The sequence below is a fragment of the Heterodontus francisci genome, chromosome 24 (genome assembly GCF_036365525.1).
Source record: "Heterodontus francisci isolate sHetFra1 chromosome 24, sHetFra1.hap1, whole genome shotgun sequence".
Taxonomy (NCBI): domain Eukaryota; kingdom Metazoa; phylum Chordata; class Chondrichthyes; order Heterodontiformes; family Heterodontidae; genus Heterodontus; species Heterodontus francisci.
This window is the reverse complement of record NC_090394.1, coordinates 38359254-38377897: the sequence shown is the minus strand read 5'-3', so window position 1 is coordinate 38377897 and position 18644 is coordinate 38359254. Positions and strand designations below refer to the sequence as shown.

Below are 18644 nucleotides of genomic sequence, written 5' to 3'. Positions count from 1 at the left end.
TGTTTCCTGTTACTCAGTCAACTGCATATCCATGCTGCTACTGTCCCATTTATTCCACGGACTCTAGCTTTGCCGATAAGCCTGCTATCAAATGCGTTTTGGAAGTCCATGTACACTACATCAATCGCATTACCCTCATCAAAAAACTCAAGCAAATTAGTTAAACACCATTTACCCTTAACAAATGGTGTTATAGTTCAATTAAACTACAGAAAACTGGAACGAAATGCAGCTTTAATCCTGCAGACCTTTGTTTAACAACAAAGCCTGGAGGGATGAACATAGGAAACAGGAGCAGAAATGGGTTATTTGGCCCTCTCAAGCCTGCTCTGCCATTCAACTAGATCATGGCTGATCTTCTACCTCAATGCCATTTTCTGCACTATCCCCATATCCCTTGATGTCTTTAATATCTAGAAATCTATTGACCTCTGTCTTGAACATAATGAATGACTGTGCCTCCACAGCCCTCTGGGTAGAGAAATCAGAAGATTCACCATCCTCTAAGTGAAGAAATTCGTCCTCATCTCAACAATGGCCTGTTTTCTGAGACGGTGTCCCCTGGTTTAGATTTCCCCCCAAGCCAGGGGAATCATCCTTCCTGCATCAACCATGTTGGGCTCTGTTAGAATTTTGTATGCTTCATTGATATAAAATGCCATTCCACCCATTCCATTCAGAGTCTATGCACGATAATTTCTGTCATAGATTTGCCTCAACTCCTAAAAGAAACACAAAACACCTTCCCTCAACTTCAATGAGGGAAAATAATCAAGCAATGCTATTAATATCATCATAACCATTGAATTTCAACTGAATTCTTGGTTAGAGTTCAAAAGTCAGAGTCACAACAGATCTTTACCCAAAGTTAATGAGTCACATATTGCTTGTCATTCACACATCAGATGTGGGAAATCACATTATATTCAAAATTCACCTCAATAGAAGTTGCTACTTCCACAAGCTTCTAATTTATCTAATTTCTTAAGATTTCTTGTGCAATATTTAAACCTGCAACCACATTCTATCCCTCATCAAGAATAGGATTTTCTACTTCTGCAACAATGCTCCTATCCCAATTCCTCTGCCCATATCCGTGCTTTCGTTACCTCCAGACTCAATAACTTGTGTCCTCCTTGATGGCTTCACAAACTCCAATTCACTTGTACGTAAAGTTCAAAATGAATCAGTATTCTCACAAAACTGATCATTCTTCACTTTTACTCAGTGATCACCTCCCACCTCTTCCACCACCTCCTCCCCCCCATCCCACCGCATTCCCCACTCCCCCCACCATGCCAGAACCAGGCTGGAATACTTTCATTGCAACCTGAGCACCAGTGGTCACAAATAGCCAGGCACCCACTCCCAAGCATTCCATTTCCAGCTTCAGCAGAGACTAGGGCTTTCACTGGCTCTCTACTTCCACACCTCACTGGTCCTCCATTTTCAGCTGTTGCTTGTCCCTATTGGTATGTACATTGTAAGTAACACTGCAGAGCAGCAGGTAAAATCACCCAAATGGAAATGATGTCTTTCAGGAAGTATCAACAGAATCGAGAAAATCAGAGAAACCTTCTATGGATTAAAAAGTGTTAAATAAACATACCGAACATCAAGCTACTGCCCACAGGACTGTCACTGACCTCATCTCCTCTGGAGATCTTCCCTCTACAGCTTCCAACCTCATAGTCCCACAACCCCGGACAGCCCGCTTCTACCTCCTTCCCAAAATCCACAAACAGGACTGTCCCAGCAGACCCATTGTGTCAGCCTGCTCTTGCCCCACTGAACTTATTTCTTCCTATCTTGACTCTATCTTTTCTCCTCTGGTCCAGTCTCTTCCCACCTACATCCATGACTCTTCTGACGCCCAACGTCATTTTGACAATTTTCAGTTTCCTCTTCACTATGGACGTCCAATCTCTCTACACCTCCATCCCCCACCAGGACGGTTTGAGGGCTCGCCGCTTCTTCCTTGAACAGAGGCCCAACCAATCCCCATCCACCACCACCCACCTCCGCCTAGCTGAACTTGTTCTCACATTGAACAACTTCTCCTTCAACTCCACTCACTTCCTTCAAGTAAAAGGTGTTGCAACGGGTACCCACATGGGTCCTAGTTATGCCTGTCTTTTTGTGGGATATGTCGAACATTACTTGTTCCAGTCCTACTCAGGCCCCCTCCCCCAACTCTTTTTCCGGTACATTGATGACTGTATCGGTGCCGTTTCCTGCTCCCACCCAGAACTGGAAAACTTTATCAACTTTGCTTCTAATTTCCACCCTTCTTTCACCTTTACATGGTCCATCTCCGACACTTTCCTTCCCTTCCTCGACTTCTCTATCTCTACCTCTGGTGATAGGCTGTCTACTAATATCCATTATAAGCCCAATGGCTCCCACAGCTACCTCGACTACACTTCTTCACACCCTGCCTCCTGTAAGGACTCCATTCCATTCTCCCAGTTTCTCCGTCTCCGACGCATCTGCTCCGATGATGCTACATTCCAGGACAGCGCTTCTGATATGTCTTGCTTTTTCCTCAACCGAGGATTCCCCCCAACTCCTGCACTTCTACCCTCACCTCTTCCGCTCCCTCCCAGAACAGCGACAGGGCTCCCCTTGTCATCAGTTTCCACCCCATCAGCCTCCATATCCAAAGGATCATCCTCCGCCATTTCCGCCACCTCCAGCGTGATGCCACTACCAAATGCATCTTCCCCTTCCTTCCCCTGTCAGCATTCCGAAGGGATCATTGCCTCCGTGACACCCTGGTCCACTCCTCAATTACCCCCACCACCTCGTCCCCTTCCCATGGCACCTTCCTCTGCAATTGCAGGAGGTGTAATACCTGCCCATTTACCTCCTCTCTCCTCACTATCCCAGGCCCCAAGCACTCCTTTCAGGTGAAGCAGCAATTTACTTGTACTTCTTTAAATTTAGTGTACTGTATTTGCTGCTCACAATGTGGTCTCCTCTACATTGGGGAGACCAAACGCAGACTGGGTGACCGCTTTGCGGAACACCTCCACTCAGTCCGCAAGCAGGACCCTGAGCCTCCGGTTGCTTGCCGTTTCAACACTCCCCCCTGCTCTCATCTCTATCCTGGGATTGCTGTAGTGTTCCAGTGAACATCAACGCAAGCTCGAGGAACAGCATCTTATTTACCGATTAGGCACACTACAGCCTGCCGGACTGAACATTGAGTTCAATAATTTCAGAGCACGACGAGCTCCATTTTACTTTTATTTTCAGTTATATTTTTCTTTTTCCTTTTTTTATTTTTTTTTTGTGTTTATTTTATTTTATTTCATCTTAGTTTGTTCAGTTTGCTTACCCACTGTTTTTTTCAGGTTTGTACTTGCGGCTGTTCAATTTTCAGTCTGTTCACACCCTATCTGTACTAATGCTTTGTCTTTCAACACACCATTAACATATTGTTTGCCTTTGCTCCACGACCTTCTGGTCAGCTATTGTGTGACCTTGTCCTATCTACACCTTCCCCTTGTTATCTCTTGCCCCACGCCCGTTTTACTTGATAATAACCTTTTACATTTCTAATATTTGCTAGTTCTGAAGAAGGGTCACTGACCTGAAACATTAACTCTGCTTCTCTCTCCACAGATGCTGCCAGACCTGCTGAGTATTTCCAGCATTTCTTGTTTTTATTTCAGATTTCCAGCATCCGCAGTATTTTGCTTTTATTTTACATTAAATAAACATAATTCTGCCAGACGACAATTGTGCTGGAGAGACTGATCAGTACTCTTGTTCACAAGTCCACACTAACCTCCTTTTGAAATTAAAAGATGTTTCTAATTAAACAGTCCTCCTGTAGTATGTGCAGTTAAGGTCTGACAAATTGTGCAGCTCCTGTTGCTGCCAGTTTTGAATTACATCCTTGGAACACCATTTGGTTACTTACTCATTAATTCTTTTCTCACACCAGACAGGCCACATTTCTAAGCATGTAGGTTATCAGCTAACAACTGAAAAATGAGGGGCTCCTGTACCAATCTCTTTACAAGGTGAAACCAGAAACTTCCATTGTTTTAATGGAAACTCATCTAACATTAAATACCACTCTGACAAGCAAATGGGACCCTTGGGAGGTGCAATTTTCTGTGTGCTTTTTAGTTAATGTGTGTATACTTTTGTACCCATTCCAAAATTTGCAAATGAAGCACCAATAAAAATTTGTTGCAGAAAAAGTCACTGCATCTCAATTGATGTTTGAAGTGGCTACAATCCATTCAATTGAACATGTGACATTGGATTGAAAATCTTCCATAATTTGGCATTATTTAATCCAAATGGCAGTGCTTCCTGGCTTTGCTACATCTACTACAACTCCGCACTACAATATGTATGCACACATCAAATCTATTTCACACAACATTTTTTACCTGCCACATAGGGGCAGATTAAAGATTCGATGTCTGCACTGAGACCCTAAGTGAGAAATTTTACAGCACTGCCTCCTCTCTCTATCCAGAGGCACTTAACACATTGTCTCCTTCCCTCAAACTTACTAGAATAGCAAATTAGTTTCATTTAAAACATATGAGCTTGCCCATATTTGTGAACAATCCCTCTATGTAGCTCGATGGGACCTGTTTTAACAGGAATCCGTACACTGACAATGATGATAGGGTTTTAAAAAAATTTGCACTAAACTTAGCACTTACTGCTTTCTTTTGCCTTTGTCCTCATCAACTCCAAATTTCCAAACACTTCTAGGCTCTTATTTTCCAGGTCTTTTTTTCTTTCTGCAGTTTTCACCTTTCCACCCTCCCGCACCCCCCTCAAAAAAGCAGGTTTTATCTCTATAATTTTGCCGCCTTAATTTATTTCAGTCCCATTAAGTGCTTGCTATATTTTGGTGCAGCACAAATGGTACCATCTGTCTTTCATGCCATTTGAAATAAAGGTACATTAAAGTTTCACTGTGAGAATTAACAGAGCAAATCACAAAATATAGGGAGGGTGAATTGCAACAAAACCAACAGTGCCATAACACAAAAAAGGGATCGGGAAAAAAAAGAGTGAAGGTTAAAAAACAAAGAAACAAACTGCAATCATACACTTCCCAAACTCACCTGGCACAAAAAGGTTCATAATATCTACATACCAATTACATAAGTCTAGACTAGATATAAACAAGTGAACTTACCGAGTCATCCAATGCGTAACGTAGTAAGCCATGCTCATACAGGAGAAAAAATCTTCTCTGCCATTTCTGTAAGAAAGATTTTGTTGTTTTCAATGTCACATAGTGTTTCAGCCATTAAATAAAAAATTGTGATGAAGTTACCTTGTGCAGCTGAAGATATGTCAATGTTTGTGCAGGGGCCAAAGGGGATGCTGATGAGGTTTTCTGATTTCAATCACAGCATCAAAATGAACAGCAGACACCCAGTTCCAGATTATAACAAATGGTCACCTTTCATATGCTGGACATTGGAAACTGAACAGTGGTGAAAATCTTTTTCAGCTGTGCTCCACTAGCTCAGAAATACATATCAGTCACACAATGTAAAGGCCAAGAAAACATGGCCTTGCAGAAGCAACACCAAAGAAATACTGCAAATCCAGCACAGGAGTCAGAGCAAAAAGAAATGAGAAGGAGACTTGGAGAAGCAATAAAATAAAGTTACTCGCATCTTAAGTAATTTTATGAAGTAATAAGCAGATGTTTGAAATGTATCCATACCTTTCAGCAGCTGGATGGTACATAACAGTTTTAGCTTGAGACCTTTTCTGTTACTTCATTCATGGGATGATGGCGTCACTGGGAAGGTCAGCCCATCCCTAATTGCCCTTGAGAATGTGGTGGTGAGCCACTTTTTTGAACCGCTGCAATCCATGTGGTGTAGGTACACCCACAGTGCTGTTAGGAAGGGAGTTTCAGGATTTTCACCCAGTGACTTTGAAAGAACGTTGATATATTTCCAAGTCAGGACGGTGCGTGATTTGGAGGGGAACTTGCAGGGGGTGATGCTCCCATGCACTTGCTGCTCTTGTTCTTTTAGGTTGGAGAGGTCGTGGGTTTGTAAAGTGCTGTCAAAGGAGGCTTGACAAGTTGCTGCAGTGCATCTTGTAGATGGTACATATTGCAGCTACGGTGCACCGGTGGTGGAAGCAGTGGATATTTAATCTGGTGTATGGATTGTCAATCAAGTGGGCTGCTTTGCCCTAGATGGTGCTGAGCTTCTTGAGTGGTGTTGGAGCTGCAATAATCCAACCAAGTGCAGAGTATTCCATCACAATCCTGACTTGTACCTTGTAGATGGTTGACAGGCTTAGGGGAGGTCAGCAGATGAGTTACCCACTGCAGAATTCCCAGCCTTTGACCTGCTCCTACAGCCACAGTACTTATGTGGCTCACCCAGTTAAGTTTCTGGTCAATGATGACCCCAAGGATGTTAATGGTGGGGATTCAGTGATTGTCATACTATTGAATATCAAGAGGAGGTGTTTAGATTCTCTCTTGTTGCCTGGCGCGTGTGTGGCGTAAACATGGCTTGCCACTTACCAGTCCAAGTCTGAATATTGTCCAGGTCTTGCTGCAAGCAGGCATGGACTGATTAGTTATCTGAAGAGTTGCAAATGGAACTGAATACTATGCAATCATCAGTGAACATGGCCAGTGCATTCAGACGTTTCTTGATATCATGTGGAGTGAATCAAATTGGCTGAAGAATGGCATCTGTGGTGGGGATCTCATGGGGCGGCTGAAATGGATTGTTCACTGAGCAGTTCTGGCTGAAGATGGCTGCAAAAGCTAGGCTCCATCATTATTGAGGATGGGAACGTTCATGGAGACTCCTCCTCCCATTTGTTTAATTGTCCACCACCATTCACGACTGAATGTGCAGGACTATAGAACTTTGATCTGATCTGCTGGTTGTGGGATTGCTTATCTCTGTCTACAACATGCTGCTTCTGCTGTTTAGTGTACACATAATCTTGTGTTGTAGCTTCACCAGATTGGCACCTCATTTTTAGGTATGCCTGGCGCTGCTCCTGCTATGCTCTCCTATACTCCTCATTGAACCAGGATTGCTTCCCTGGCTTGATGGTAATGGCATAGTGAGGGATATGCTAGGCCAGGACGTTACAGATTGTGGTAGAATACAATTCTACTGCTGATGAAAGTCTTCAGCGTCTCATGGATGCTCAGTTTTGAGCTGCTAGATCTGTTCTGAATCTACGCCATTTAGCACGGTGGTAGTGCCACAGAACATGATGGGGCGGGTCCTCAGTGTGAAGATGGCACATGTCCTCCACAAGAATCGTGCGGTAGCCACTCCTACCAATACTGTCATGGATAGATGCCTCTGCGTCAGGCAGATTGGTGAGGACGAGGTCAAGTAGGTTTTCCCTCATGCTGATTCTCTCACCACCCACTGCTGACTCAGTCCGTCAGCTACGTCCTTCAGGACTCAGCCAGCTCAGTCAGTAATGGTGCTACCGAGCCACTCTTGGTGAAGGACACTGACGTTCTCCACCCTGAGTACATTCTGTGCCCTTGCTGCCCTCAGTGCTTCTTCAAGTGGTGTACAACATGGAGGAGTACTGATTTATCATTTGAGGGAGAGCGGTAAGTGGTAATCAGCAGGAGGTTTCAGGTTTCACCTGATGCAATGAGACTTCATGGGGTCCGGAGTTTATATTGAGAACTCCCAGGCTCTCTCCCTCCTGATTGTATACGACAGTGCAGTCACCTGTGGTGGGTCTGTCCTGCCATTGGGACAGGACATACCAAGGTATGGTGTCTTTGACATTGGCTGAATTGTGTAATTCTGTGAGCATGACTAGTCTGTGGGACAGCAATTCCAATTTTGGCACACGTACCTAGATGTTTGTGAAAACGACTCTGCAGGGTCAATTGGGCTGGGTGTGTATCTGTCATGTCCGGTGCCTAGGTTGACACCAGATGGTCTGCTTTTATTCTTATTCAACTGTTTTGCAGCGGTATGATATGACTGAGTGGCTTGCTAGGCCATTTCTTGGGCAATTAAAAGTCAACCATGTTGCTATGGGTCTGGAGTCACATGGAAACCAGACCAGGTAAAGATGGCAGGTTTCCTTCCATAAAGAGCATCAGTGAACCAGATGGGTTTTTGCAACAATCCGGTAGTTTCATGGAGACTGCCTTTTTAGTCCAGATTTATTTAATTAATTTAATTTAAATTCCCCAGCTGCCATGGTGAGATTTGAACTCATTTCTTCACAGTATTAGTCCAGGTTCGTGGATTACTAGACCAGTAACATAATCACTATGCTATCATTTGTGTGTCATAGTCACATGACATCGTTCCTGTAACAGTCATATATTGCGTTATTTCAGTAATTTTGCTTTGCTAATAATAATGGATACATTACTGATGTGTTTGGGATGCAGTGGAACAATGATAAACATCAAAAACTGCAATCTAGCTCCCAGACCATCTTTGAGCATACTGGGCAAAAGGTCCTGGGGTTTGGCAGCACTGTGGAAGAGGAACCTGGTTTTGGACAGAACTGATCGAGGGGTGAAGGTGTAATATGGACTTTAGAAGCATTGGTTGGGGAGGGGAGGAGGAGGAAGAATCCTGAAATCTGACAGCACTTTGGAAAGATGTCTGGATAAGATGCACTGAGAGACAGTCAACTATTTTTTTTGATTGGCTGGCAGAACATAAAGTCATGTTTTCACATACCAATAGAAAATAAACACAGGGCTGTTTTAAGAATCTTCCATCTTGTTTTCAAATCATTCGTTGGAAGATAACACAAGACGAAAAATCAAACTCAATTCTTCATATAAAAATGGATTTATTTATCTCAGTCAAAATGATTTTGTTTGGACTAGAAGCATATTTAAGTTTTGTTTTTCCAAATGGTTTGAAAGCAGTCTGAAAGTTATATTTAAGCAGCTTTTTTCAGTTCAAAACTACAGTGCTTGTTATAACTTCAGAAATTCAAGCTGAGAGACACAAGTAATAATTTATACCTAAAATTCCAAAACAATTATTTACATAAAAATGTAATTCTGCAGCAATATCAAAATTTCCATCTCCCAGAACCGTGACAGGGTTCCCCTCGTCCTCACTTTCCACCCCATCAGCCTCCACATCCAAAGGATCATCCTCCGCCATTTCCGCCACCTCCAACGTGATGCCACTGCCAAACGCATCTTCCCCTCCCCTCCCCTGTCAGCATTCCAAAGGGATCGTTCCCTCCGTGACATCCTGGTCCACTCCTCCATTACCCCCAACACCTCATCCCCTTCCCACGACATCTTCCCATACAATCACAGGAGGTGTAACACCTGTTCTTTTACCCCCTCTCTCCTCACTATCCAAGGCCCCAAACACACCTTTCAAGTAAAGCAGCGATTTACTTGTACTTCTTTCAATTCAGTATACTGTATTCACTGCTCACAATGTGGTCTCCTCTACACTAGGGAGACCAAACGCAGATTGGGTGACCACTTTGCGGAACATCTCCGCTCAGTCCGCAAGCAGGACCCTGAGCTTCCAGTTGCTTGCCATTTCAACACTCCCCCCTGCTCTCATGCTCACATTTCTGTCCTGGGCTTGCTGCAGTGTTCCACTGAACATCAACGCAAGCTTGAGGAACAGCATCTCATTTACTGATTAGGCACGCTACAGCCTGCTGGACTGAACACTGAGTTCAATAATAGCAGAGCATGACGGGCCCCCCTTTTTATTTTTAGTTATTTTTTCTTTTTTGTTTATTTTATTTTAGTTTGTTTCATGGTTCATTTTTTTAAACCACTGTTTATTTTCATGTTTGTGCTTTGGGCCAGGGCTGTTCATTTTTCTGTCAATTAACACCCTCTTTGCACTAACGCTTTGTCGTTCAGCACACCATTAACATACCATTTGCCTTTTCTCCATGACCTTCTTGTCGGTTATTCTCAGTGACCCTGTCCTGTCAGCACCTTCCCTTTTGTTCTCTCTTGGCCCACCCCCACTTTATTTGCTTAAAACCGATTACATTTCTAACCTTTGTCAGTTCTGATGAAAGGTCACTGACCTGAAACGTTAACTCTGCTTCCCTCTCCACAGATGCTGCCAGACCTGCTGAATATTTCCAGCATTTATTGTTTTTATTTCAGATTTCCAGCATCTGCAGTATTTTGGTTTTATTTTATTATATTTAAAACCAAGGTTGAGAGGATAAGTTTTTTTTTAAAAAATCAACCTCTATGATTGTTAATCTGTTAATTGCGAGTCAATGTTTGATTATATGCAGGTGAAGGGTGTTAATTGGGGTCTTAGTTGAATACTTATAAGCAGACACTTACTGAGGCTGGTGGAGGGCTTGAGTGAGGAAATACATGTTTGTATCCTTTTACTTGGCACAATAAATGTGAAACTGAGTAAATATAGGCTCCAGCATTATCCTTCCATAACAAGCTTTCTGGAAATTAACATGATAATAGAGGATGGCTGCCTTAAGCTAAAGTTGGAAAATAGGAAAAAAAATTCTGGATAGAAAACTAAAAGCTCACGGGCTATTGTGGAAAATATGGCAGAAAGCAAGTGTAAATTGTCCGGGTATGATTACCCTCCAGTGTTCTGGGAGTCTGAACCATATGACCAGTGGAAGAATGAAGTGGATATGTGGACATGGGTTTCATCTCTACCAAAGAGGAAACAAGGGATGGCCTTTGCGTTGTAACTTCCTACCGCAGGTAAAATCATAAGTAAAGTGTTTTGTGAACTGGATGCTCATCAGTTGGATACTGATAAAGGATTGGATCTTCTGTTAGAATTCTTGGATGAAATTTACAAGAAAGATGACCTATTGAATGTGTAGACTTTGATAGATTTTGGAAAACAGATGGTTATTCAATGGAAGAATATATCATGGACTGCCTCAGACTATATGAAAGATTGAGAAAATTCAATTTGGAGATCCCTGGTTCAATGTTAGCATTTAAATTGCTAGATTGTGCTAGGGTGTCCCATATGGACAGGCTCTGATAGTAACTGGGGTTCGGTTCTTGGACAAAGACTCCCCGTTGGGCCAAATGTCTGCGGCTTTAAAGAAATTCCTGGGGAAAAGAGTCATTTCCTGCAGTCCAGGTACAACAAGCAGGGCACTCTGCGGTGACACAAAAATGGAGGACTCAATGTTTACTAGATTTAGAAATAATCCAGATACTGGAAGCATGCATAAGTATAATGGAAGAGTTAAAGACAGGAGGAATGAGGATGAAAGCACCTTTAGCAGGTCTGAATATTACAGTGGAAGACAGAATTGGAACAGCAACCATACGCGAATGAATCCCAGGAATGCCCAAGGAACAGTTAATAGGTGCTTCAGATGTGACTCAAAGTATCATTAAGCAATGAACTACCCTAAGCGGACGGACATAGTCTTGGAAATAACACATGATGCAGAGAATTCTGAGGCAGAAGAGGAAGATACTGATGGATCTGAATGAACTGTACTAGTCATAAGGAGTTTTAGTCCTGTGATGAATGTGTCAGTTGCGGATTCATTCAACTGTGCTGTACTGGATAGTGCTTGTACATCAACAGTACGTGGAACTGATTGAATCCAGAAAACACTGTAACCACTCAGTAGTGAGGATCAACGCAAGGTTAAAGAGTATAGAATTACTACCAGCTTTAGGTTTGGTGATGACAACACATTGAAGTCACTGAAGAGAGTAGTAATCCCATGTAAAATAGCTGGGGTAAGCCACTTTATCAGTACTAATGTGGTCTCCAATGTGATACTTTTGCTGTCGAGTAAGCCTTCAATGAAAAAGGCACAGATGAAACTAGATATGGAGCATGATAAGGTAATTGTTTTTGGGAAGTCAGCAAATTTTCAGTTTCCCCAGTCAGGGCATTATTGTATCCTCTTAACAAAACCTGATATTTCTAGTCAGAATGTTAAAGTAGTATTGAGGTGTTAAGAATCAGAGACAAAAGGCAAAATGTCTTAAAGTTACACAGACAATTTGCTCACTGTAATCAGAGATTAAAACCCCGACTAAAAGACGCAGGTGTGATGAGCAGTCTACGAGGATAAGAGAGATTAGTGAAAAGTGTAACATTTGTTAGAAGTATCAGGACACCATCACATCCTATTGTTAACCTTCCACTGGCATGTGACTTTAACCAGGTAGTTGCCATGGATTTAAAGGTATGGGACAAAACAAGAATATTTTCATTCTGCATTTTATAGATCGAGCAACTAGATTTAGTCTTTCTACAATAATAAATAGTAAGGACAAAAGGGTGATTATAGACAAAATTATGGAGAAATGGATAGGGACTGGGCTTGGGGCACCAGCTAAGTTTCTGACTGATAATGGTGGAGAATTTGCCAATGACGAATCCAGAGATATGTGTGAAAACATGAACATTATACTTATGAATACTGCAACTGAAAGTCCCTTCAGCAATGGGCTTTATGAAAGGAATCATGCAGTGGTTGATGAAATGTTGCATAAAATCTTAGCTGACTAGCCAAATTGCAAGGTGACAACTGCCCTGGCATGGGCGGTTCATGCGAAGAATTCACCTCAGATGGTTGCAGGATTTGGTCCCCATCAATTGGTCAATGGGCAGAATCCCAAATTGCCTTCTCTACTGTGCGACAGTCCTGCTCTGGAAGGTACTACAATTAGTTCAATTTTTTCTACACATTTGAATGCTTTACATGCAGGGAGACGGGCTTTCATCAAGGCAGAGGTCTCTGAGAAAATACGCAGAGTTCTGAGGCATCGTATAAGGCCATCTGAGGCGAACTTGTGTATTGTAAAAGAGAAGGCCATTGGGAATGGAAGGGCGAAGACAGTAGTTATCAAGCATGGAAATCAAACTGTTAAGGTTCATTCCTCACGATGAATCGGGGTTAATTACAAAATCTCAGAATCTGAGAAGCTGATAGAGAGAAAAGAGGCCCCTTGTATCTCAAATATTCATGTGTTTTGTGATGAAGGTCTTGAGGCACAGTATATAATAGATCAAGAGTTGGATAGTAATGTGACCGATCATGACACTCAGGAAAGCTATCTCATCCAAAGGCCAATTGCCCCGAGTAGGTACGTGGATGACATATATTCCAGACAGGTCTAATTAAACAGAAAATGCAACAATTGTGGGTCATGCAAGAAAATCTTAAGGAAAGTTTAAATATTGGTTAAATGTTCAAGATGATGGCCAAGAAGCCAGAGCCATGGACTGGCAGAGTGGGGTGGAAGAGTGGAGGGCCAGAAAGTGCAGTGCAAGTTCTGACAGTGGGTCTGGCAGTGACTCTTGCGTAAGGAAGCGATCACAGACTGGGGAAAGAGCCTCCGATAAAATGCGAGGGAGATCTTCTAGCAGTAGTTCCGAAAGACATCAAAGTGCTAATAGAGGCCATAGTTTGAACAGATTTCACAATGAAACGAAGGCTAGAGGGCAGTCTCAGAATAGAACTAGAAGCAGAAGTCCTCATGATTGTGATGTCTTAGTGGCTGCCAATAAACATGAAGATAAACTAGTAAGAGAAGCAAAACATAAGGAATTAGAGTTGGAGAAAGTTTGCAGTTTATTCTGAGGTACCATATAGGGGACAGCCAGCCTTGTCACATAGATGAATTGTATTGAAAAAGTCCTTCCCGATAAAGGCCTGCTGCCCGACCCGGACCCGACAACATGTGTCAGGTTCGGGTCAGGTCGGGTCGCACTTCCGGGTCAGGCATTCGGGCTCGGGTTGGGCCGGATCAGACACGCTCTATCACGATCTCAGATATGTGACTCCAATGTTAATTTACTTCTTGGACTTCAAAGGTGGTTTTGTTAGTTACTTTAAGCTTGTGCAGGTAAGGAACAAAGTGAAAAACCGATGATCGGGTCGAGTCAGGCATAGGAAAAAATGGAAGGACTTGGCCCGGGTCGGGCTCAGGGTTGGATGGAGTTCTGGCGGGCTCAGGTCGGGTCTCATTTGCAGACCCGAGCAGGCCCTTACTTCCCGATGGAACTTATGGTTGTTGCGAGGGGTTTTGAAGAGCGACTGGGTGATACCAATGTTAGAGTGGACTCTCCCACAGCTGGAAAAGTAATCTTGAAAACGTTTCTGGCTCTTTTGGCCACATATTCATGGGAATGTAGATACAGTGACATAAAAACTGCATTTCTGCAAGCTGATACACTTCTCTCTGAAAAGTATCTGAAACCACCTAAAGAGGCAGCAGATGCAGAAGGAAAGTTATGGAAACTGAACAAATGCACCTATGGCCTTAATGATGCTTCCAGGGTGTGGTATTCCTCGGTGAGATCTGTTTTTGTTGAAAATTGGTTGTGTTCAACTAAAAGCAGATCCTGCAATGTTTTAATGGTAGCTTAAAGGGAAACTTTCAGGCATCTTAATGATGCACGTTGCTGATTTCTTATGGGGTGATACTGCAGTTTTTGAGAAATATGTTATTAATAAGATTAGGACAGAATTTAAGATTGGGAGTCAGGCTTGTGGGGCCTTTAAATATATTGGATTAGATAGTAAGCAGACTAAGTATGGAATAAGTTTGAATCAACAATCCTATTTAGAGTCTGGCAGCATCTGTGAAAAGAGAAGCAGAGTTAACGTTTCGGGTCAGTGACCCTTCTTTGGAACTGACAAATATTAGAAAAGTCACAGGTTATAAGTAGGTGAGGTGGGGGTGGGGCAAGAGATAACAAAGGAGGTCGAGATTGGACCAGGCCACATAGCTGACCAAAAGGTCACGGAGCAAAGGCAAACAATATGTTAATGGTGTGTTGAAAGACAAAGCATTAGTACAGATTAGGTGTAATACACTGAATATTGAACAGCAGCAAGTGCAAACCTGAAAAAAAACAGTGGGTAAGCAAACTGAACAAACTAAGATGAAATGAAATAAATGCAAAAAAAAATTGTAAAAAATGTAAAAGAGAATGTTTAAAAAAAAAAGGAAGAAAAAATAACTAAAAATGGGGGGCTGTCATGCTCTGAAATTATTGAACTCAATGTTCAGTCCGGCAGGCTGTAGTGTGCCTAATCGGTAGATGAGATGCTGTTCCTCGAGCTTGCGTTGATGTTCACTGGAACACTGCAGCAGTCCCAGGACAGAGATGTGAGCATGAGAGCAGGGGGAGTGTTGAAATGGCAAGCAACCGGAAGCTCAGGGTCCTGCTTGCGGACTGAGCGGAGATGTTCCGCAAAGCGGTCACCCAGTCTGCGCTTGGTCTCCCCAATGTAGAGGAGACCACACTGTGAGCAGCGAATACAGTATACTACATTGAAAGAAGTACAGGTAAATCGCTGCTTCACCTGAAAGGAGTGTTTGGGGCCTGGGATAGTGAGGAGAGAGGAGGTAAATGGGCAGGTATTACACCTCCTGCGATTGCAGGGGAAGGTGCCATGGGACGGGGACGAGGTGGGGGTAATGGAGGAGTGGACCAGGGTGTCGCGGAGGAAACGATCCCTTTGGAATGCTGACAGGGGAAGGGAGGGGAAGATGCGACTGATAGTGGCATCACGCTGGAGGTGGCGGAAATGGCGGAGGATGATCGTTTGGATATGGAGGCTGTTTGCTCCGTGACCTTTTGGTCAGCTATGTGGCCTGGTCCAATCTCGACCTCCTTTGTTATCTCTTGCCCCACCCCCACCTCACCTACTTATAACCTGTGACTTTTCTAATATTTGTCAGTTCCGAAGAAGGGTCACTGACCCGAAACGTTAACTATGCTTCTCTTTTCACAGATACTGCCAGACCTGCTGAGTGGTTCCAGCATTTCTTGTTTTTATTTCAGATTTCCAGCATCCGCAGTATTTTGCTCCTATTTAGAGTCTGTTACTCCCATCCGGGTTAATCATGTTAGGTCATCACAGAAAGATGATGATCGATCTAAAGCAGATGCTGAGCAATTGCGAAGCCTGGTCAGAGTCATAGAGTTATACAGCACAGAAAGAGGCCCTTCAGCCCATCATGTCTGTGCCGGCCATACAGCACCCAACTATCCTAATCCCATATTCCTGCACTTGGCCCGTAGCTCTGTATGCTCTGGCATTTCAAGTGCTCATCTAAATACTTCTTAAATGTCGTGAGGGTTCCTGCCTCCACCACCTCTTCAGGCACTGCGTTCCAGATTCCAACCACCCTCTGGGTGAAAAACTGTTTCCTCAAATCTCCCCTAAACCTCCTGCCCCTTACCCTAAATCTATGCCCCCTGGTTATTGACCCCTCTGCTAAGGGAAAAAGTTTCTTCCTATCTAAGCTATCAATGTCCCTCATAATCTTGTACACCTCAATCATGTCGCCCCCTCAGCCTTCTCTGCTCCAAGGAAAACAACCCTCGCCTTTTCAGTCTCTCTTCATAGCTGAAATGCTCCAACCCAGGCAACATCCTGGTGAATCTCCTCTGCACCCTCTCCAGTGCAATCACATCCTTCATATAGTCTGGTGACCAGAACTGTACACAGTACTCCAGCTGTGGCCTAACTAGCGTTTTATATAGCTCCATCATAGCCTCCCTGCTCTTATATTCTATGCCTCGGCTAATAAATGCAAGTATCCCATATGCCTTCCTAACCACCTTATCTACCTGTGCTGCTGCCTTCAGTGATCTATGGACAAGTACACGAAGGTCCCTCTGACCCTCTGTACTTCCTAGGGTCCTACCCATCCATTGGATATTCCCTTGCCTTGTTAGTCCTCCCAAAATGCATTACCTCACACTTCTCAGGATTAAATTCCATTTGCCACTGATCCACCCATCTATATCTCCCTGTAATCTAAGGATTTCCTCCTCACTATTTACAACACCACCAATGTTCGTGTCATCTGTGAACTTACTGATCATACCTCCTATATTCATGTCTAAATCATTAATGTACACTGCAAACAGCAAGGGTCCCAGCACCGATCCCTGTGGTACACCACTGGTCACAGGTTTCCAATCGCAAAAACAGCCCTCGACCACTACCCTCTGCCTCCTGCCACTTAGCCAATTTTGGATCTAATTTGCCAAATTGCCCTGCATCCCACGGATGACATCTCGTCACCTCCTCAAAAAATTCAATCAAGTTAGTTAGACACGATCTCCCCCAGACAAAGCTATGCTGACTATCCCTGCCTCTCCCAGAGGAGATTAATCCTGTCCCTCAGAATTTTTTCCAATATTTTCCCAATCACTGATGTCAGACTCACCGGCCTGTAATTACTTGGTTTATCCCTACTACCCTTCATGAATAATGGTACTACATTTGCTGTCTTCCAGTCCCTGGTACATCTCCTGTGGCCAGAGAGGATTTGAAAATTTGTGTCAAAGCCCCCGCTGTCTCCTGCCTTGCCTTCACATAACAGCCTGGGATACATCTTATCCGGGCCTGAGGATTTACCCACTTTTAAGCCCGCTAAAACAGCTAATATTTCCTCCCTTTCAATGCTAATATGTTCCAGTATATCACACTCCCCCTCCCTGATCTCCATAGTGAACACAGATGAAAAGTAATCATTTAAAACCTCACCTATGCCCTCCAGCTCCACACACAGATTGCCACTTTGGTCCCTAATGGGCCCTACTCTTTCCCTGGTTATCCTCTTACCCTTAATATACTTATAAAACGCCTTGGAATTTTCCTTTATCTTGCCCGCCAGTGTTTTTTCATTCCCCTCTTCGCTCTCCTAATTACTTTTTTTAAGTGCCACCCTACACTTTCTATACTCCTCTCGTGCCTTCGCTTTTTACAGTGCTTGGGATCTGCCATAAGCCTCCTTTTTTTTCCTGATCCAATCCTCTATATCCCTTGACATCCAGGGCTCCCAGGGCCTGTTCGTCCTACCCTTCACCTTAACGGGTACATGTTGGCTCTGAACTCTCACTATTTTCTCATTGAATGACTCCCACTGGTGTCAAGTAGACTTTCCTACAAGTAGCTGCTCCCAGTCCACTTTGGCCAGATCCTGTTTTATCATAATGAAATCGGCCTTCCCCCAATTCAGTACCTTTATTTCTGGTCCATCTTTGTCCTTTTCCATAACTACCTTAAATCTTGCAGAGTTATGGTCACTATCCCCGAAATGCTCCCCCAATGACACTTCTACCACTTGACCGGCTTCATTCCCTAGGGTTAGGTTCAGTACTGCCCCTTCCCTTGTAAGACTTTCTACATGCTGGCTCAAAATGCTCTCCTGTATGCATTTTAAGAATTCTGCCCCTTTTAAGCCTTTTGCACTGACTATCCCAGTTAACATTGGAGAAGTCGAAATCCCCTACTATTATTACCCTATTATCACACCTCTTAGACATTTGCTTACATATCTGCTCCTCTATCTCTTACTGACTGTTTGGAGGTCTGTAGTACACACCCAGCCAAGTGATTACCCCCTTTTTGTTTTTAAGTTCTACCCAAATGGCCTCATTTGAGGAACCTTCTAAGATGTCATTCCTCCTTACTGCAGTAATTGACTCCTTGATCAACAGTGTAATGCCACCTCCTCTATTATCCCCTCCCCTGTCACGCCTGAAGATTCTATACCCTGGAATATTGAGCTGCCAGCCCTGCCCCTCCCTCAACCATGTCTCTGTGATAGCAATAATCTCATAATCCCATGTGCTAATCAACGCCCTCAATTCATCTGCCTTACTACTAAGACTCCTTGC

General features: G+C 43.4%; 1 protein-coding gene across 5 annotated transcripts in view; it reads right to left on the bottom strand.

Annotated features, from left to right (window-relative positions):
* The window catches only part of LOC137383313 (myosin phosphatase Rho-interacting protein-like), a 334034-nt gene that overhangs the window by 265334 nt on the left and 50056 nt on the right, over window positions 1-18644 (bottom strand). For all 5 annotated transcript variants that reach the window (XM_068055969.1, XM_068055968.1, XM_068055971.1 and 2 more), the window contains exon 3: window positions 5177-5242. In XM_068055969.1, coding sequence (XP_067912070.1) covers window positions 5177-5242 — 66 coding nt within the window. The remainder of the gene's footprint in view (window positions 1-5176; window positions 5243-18644) is intronic.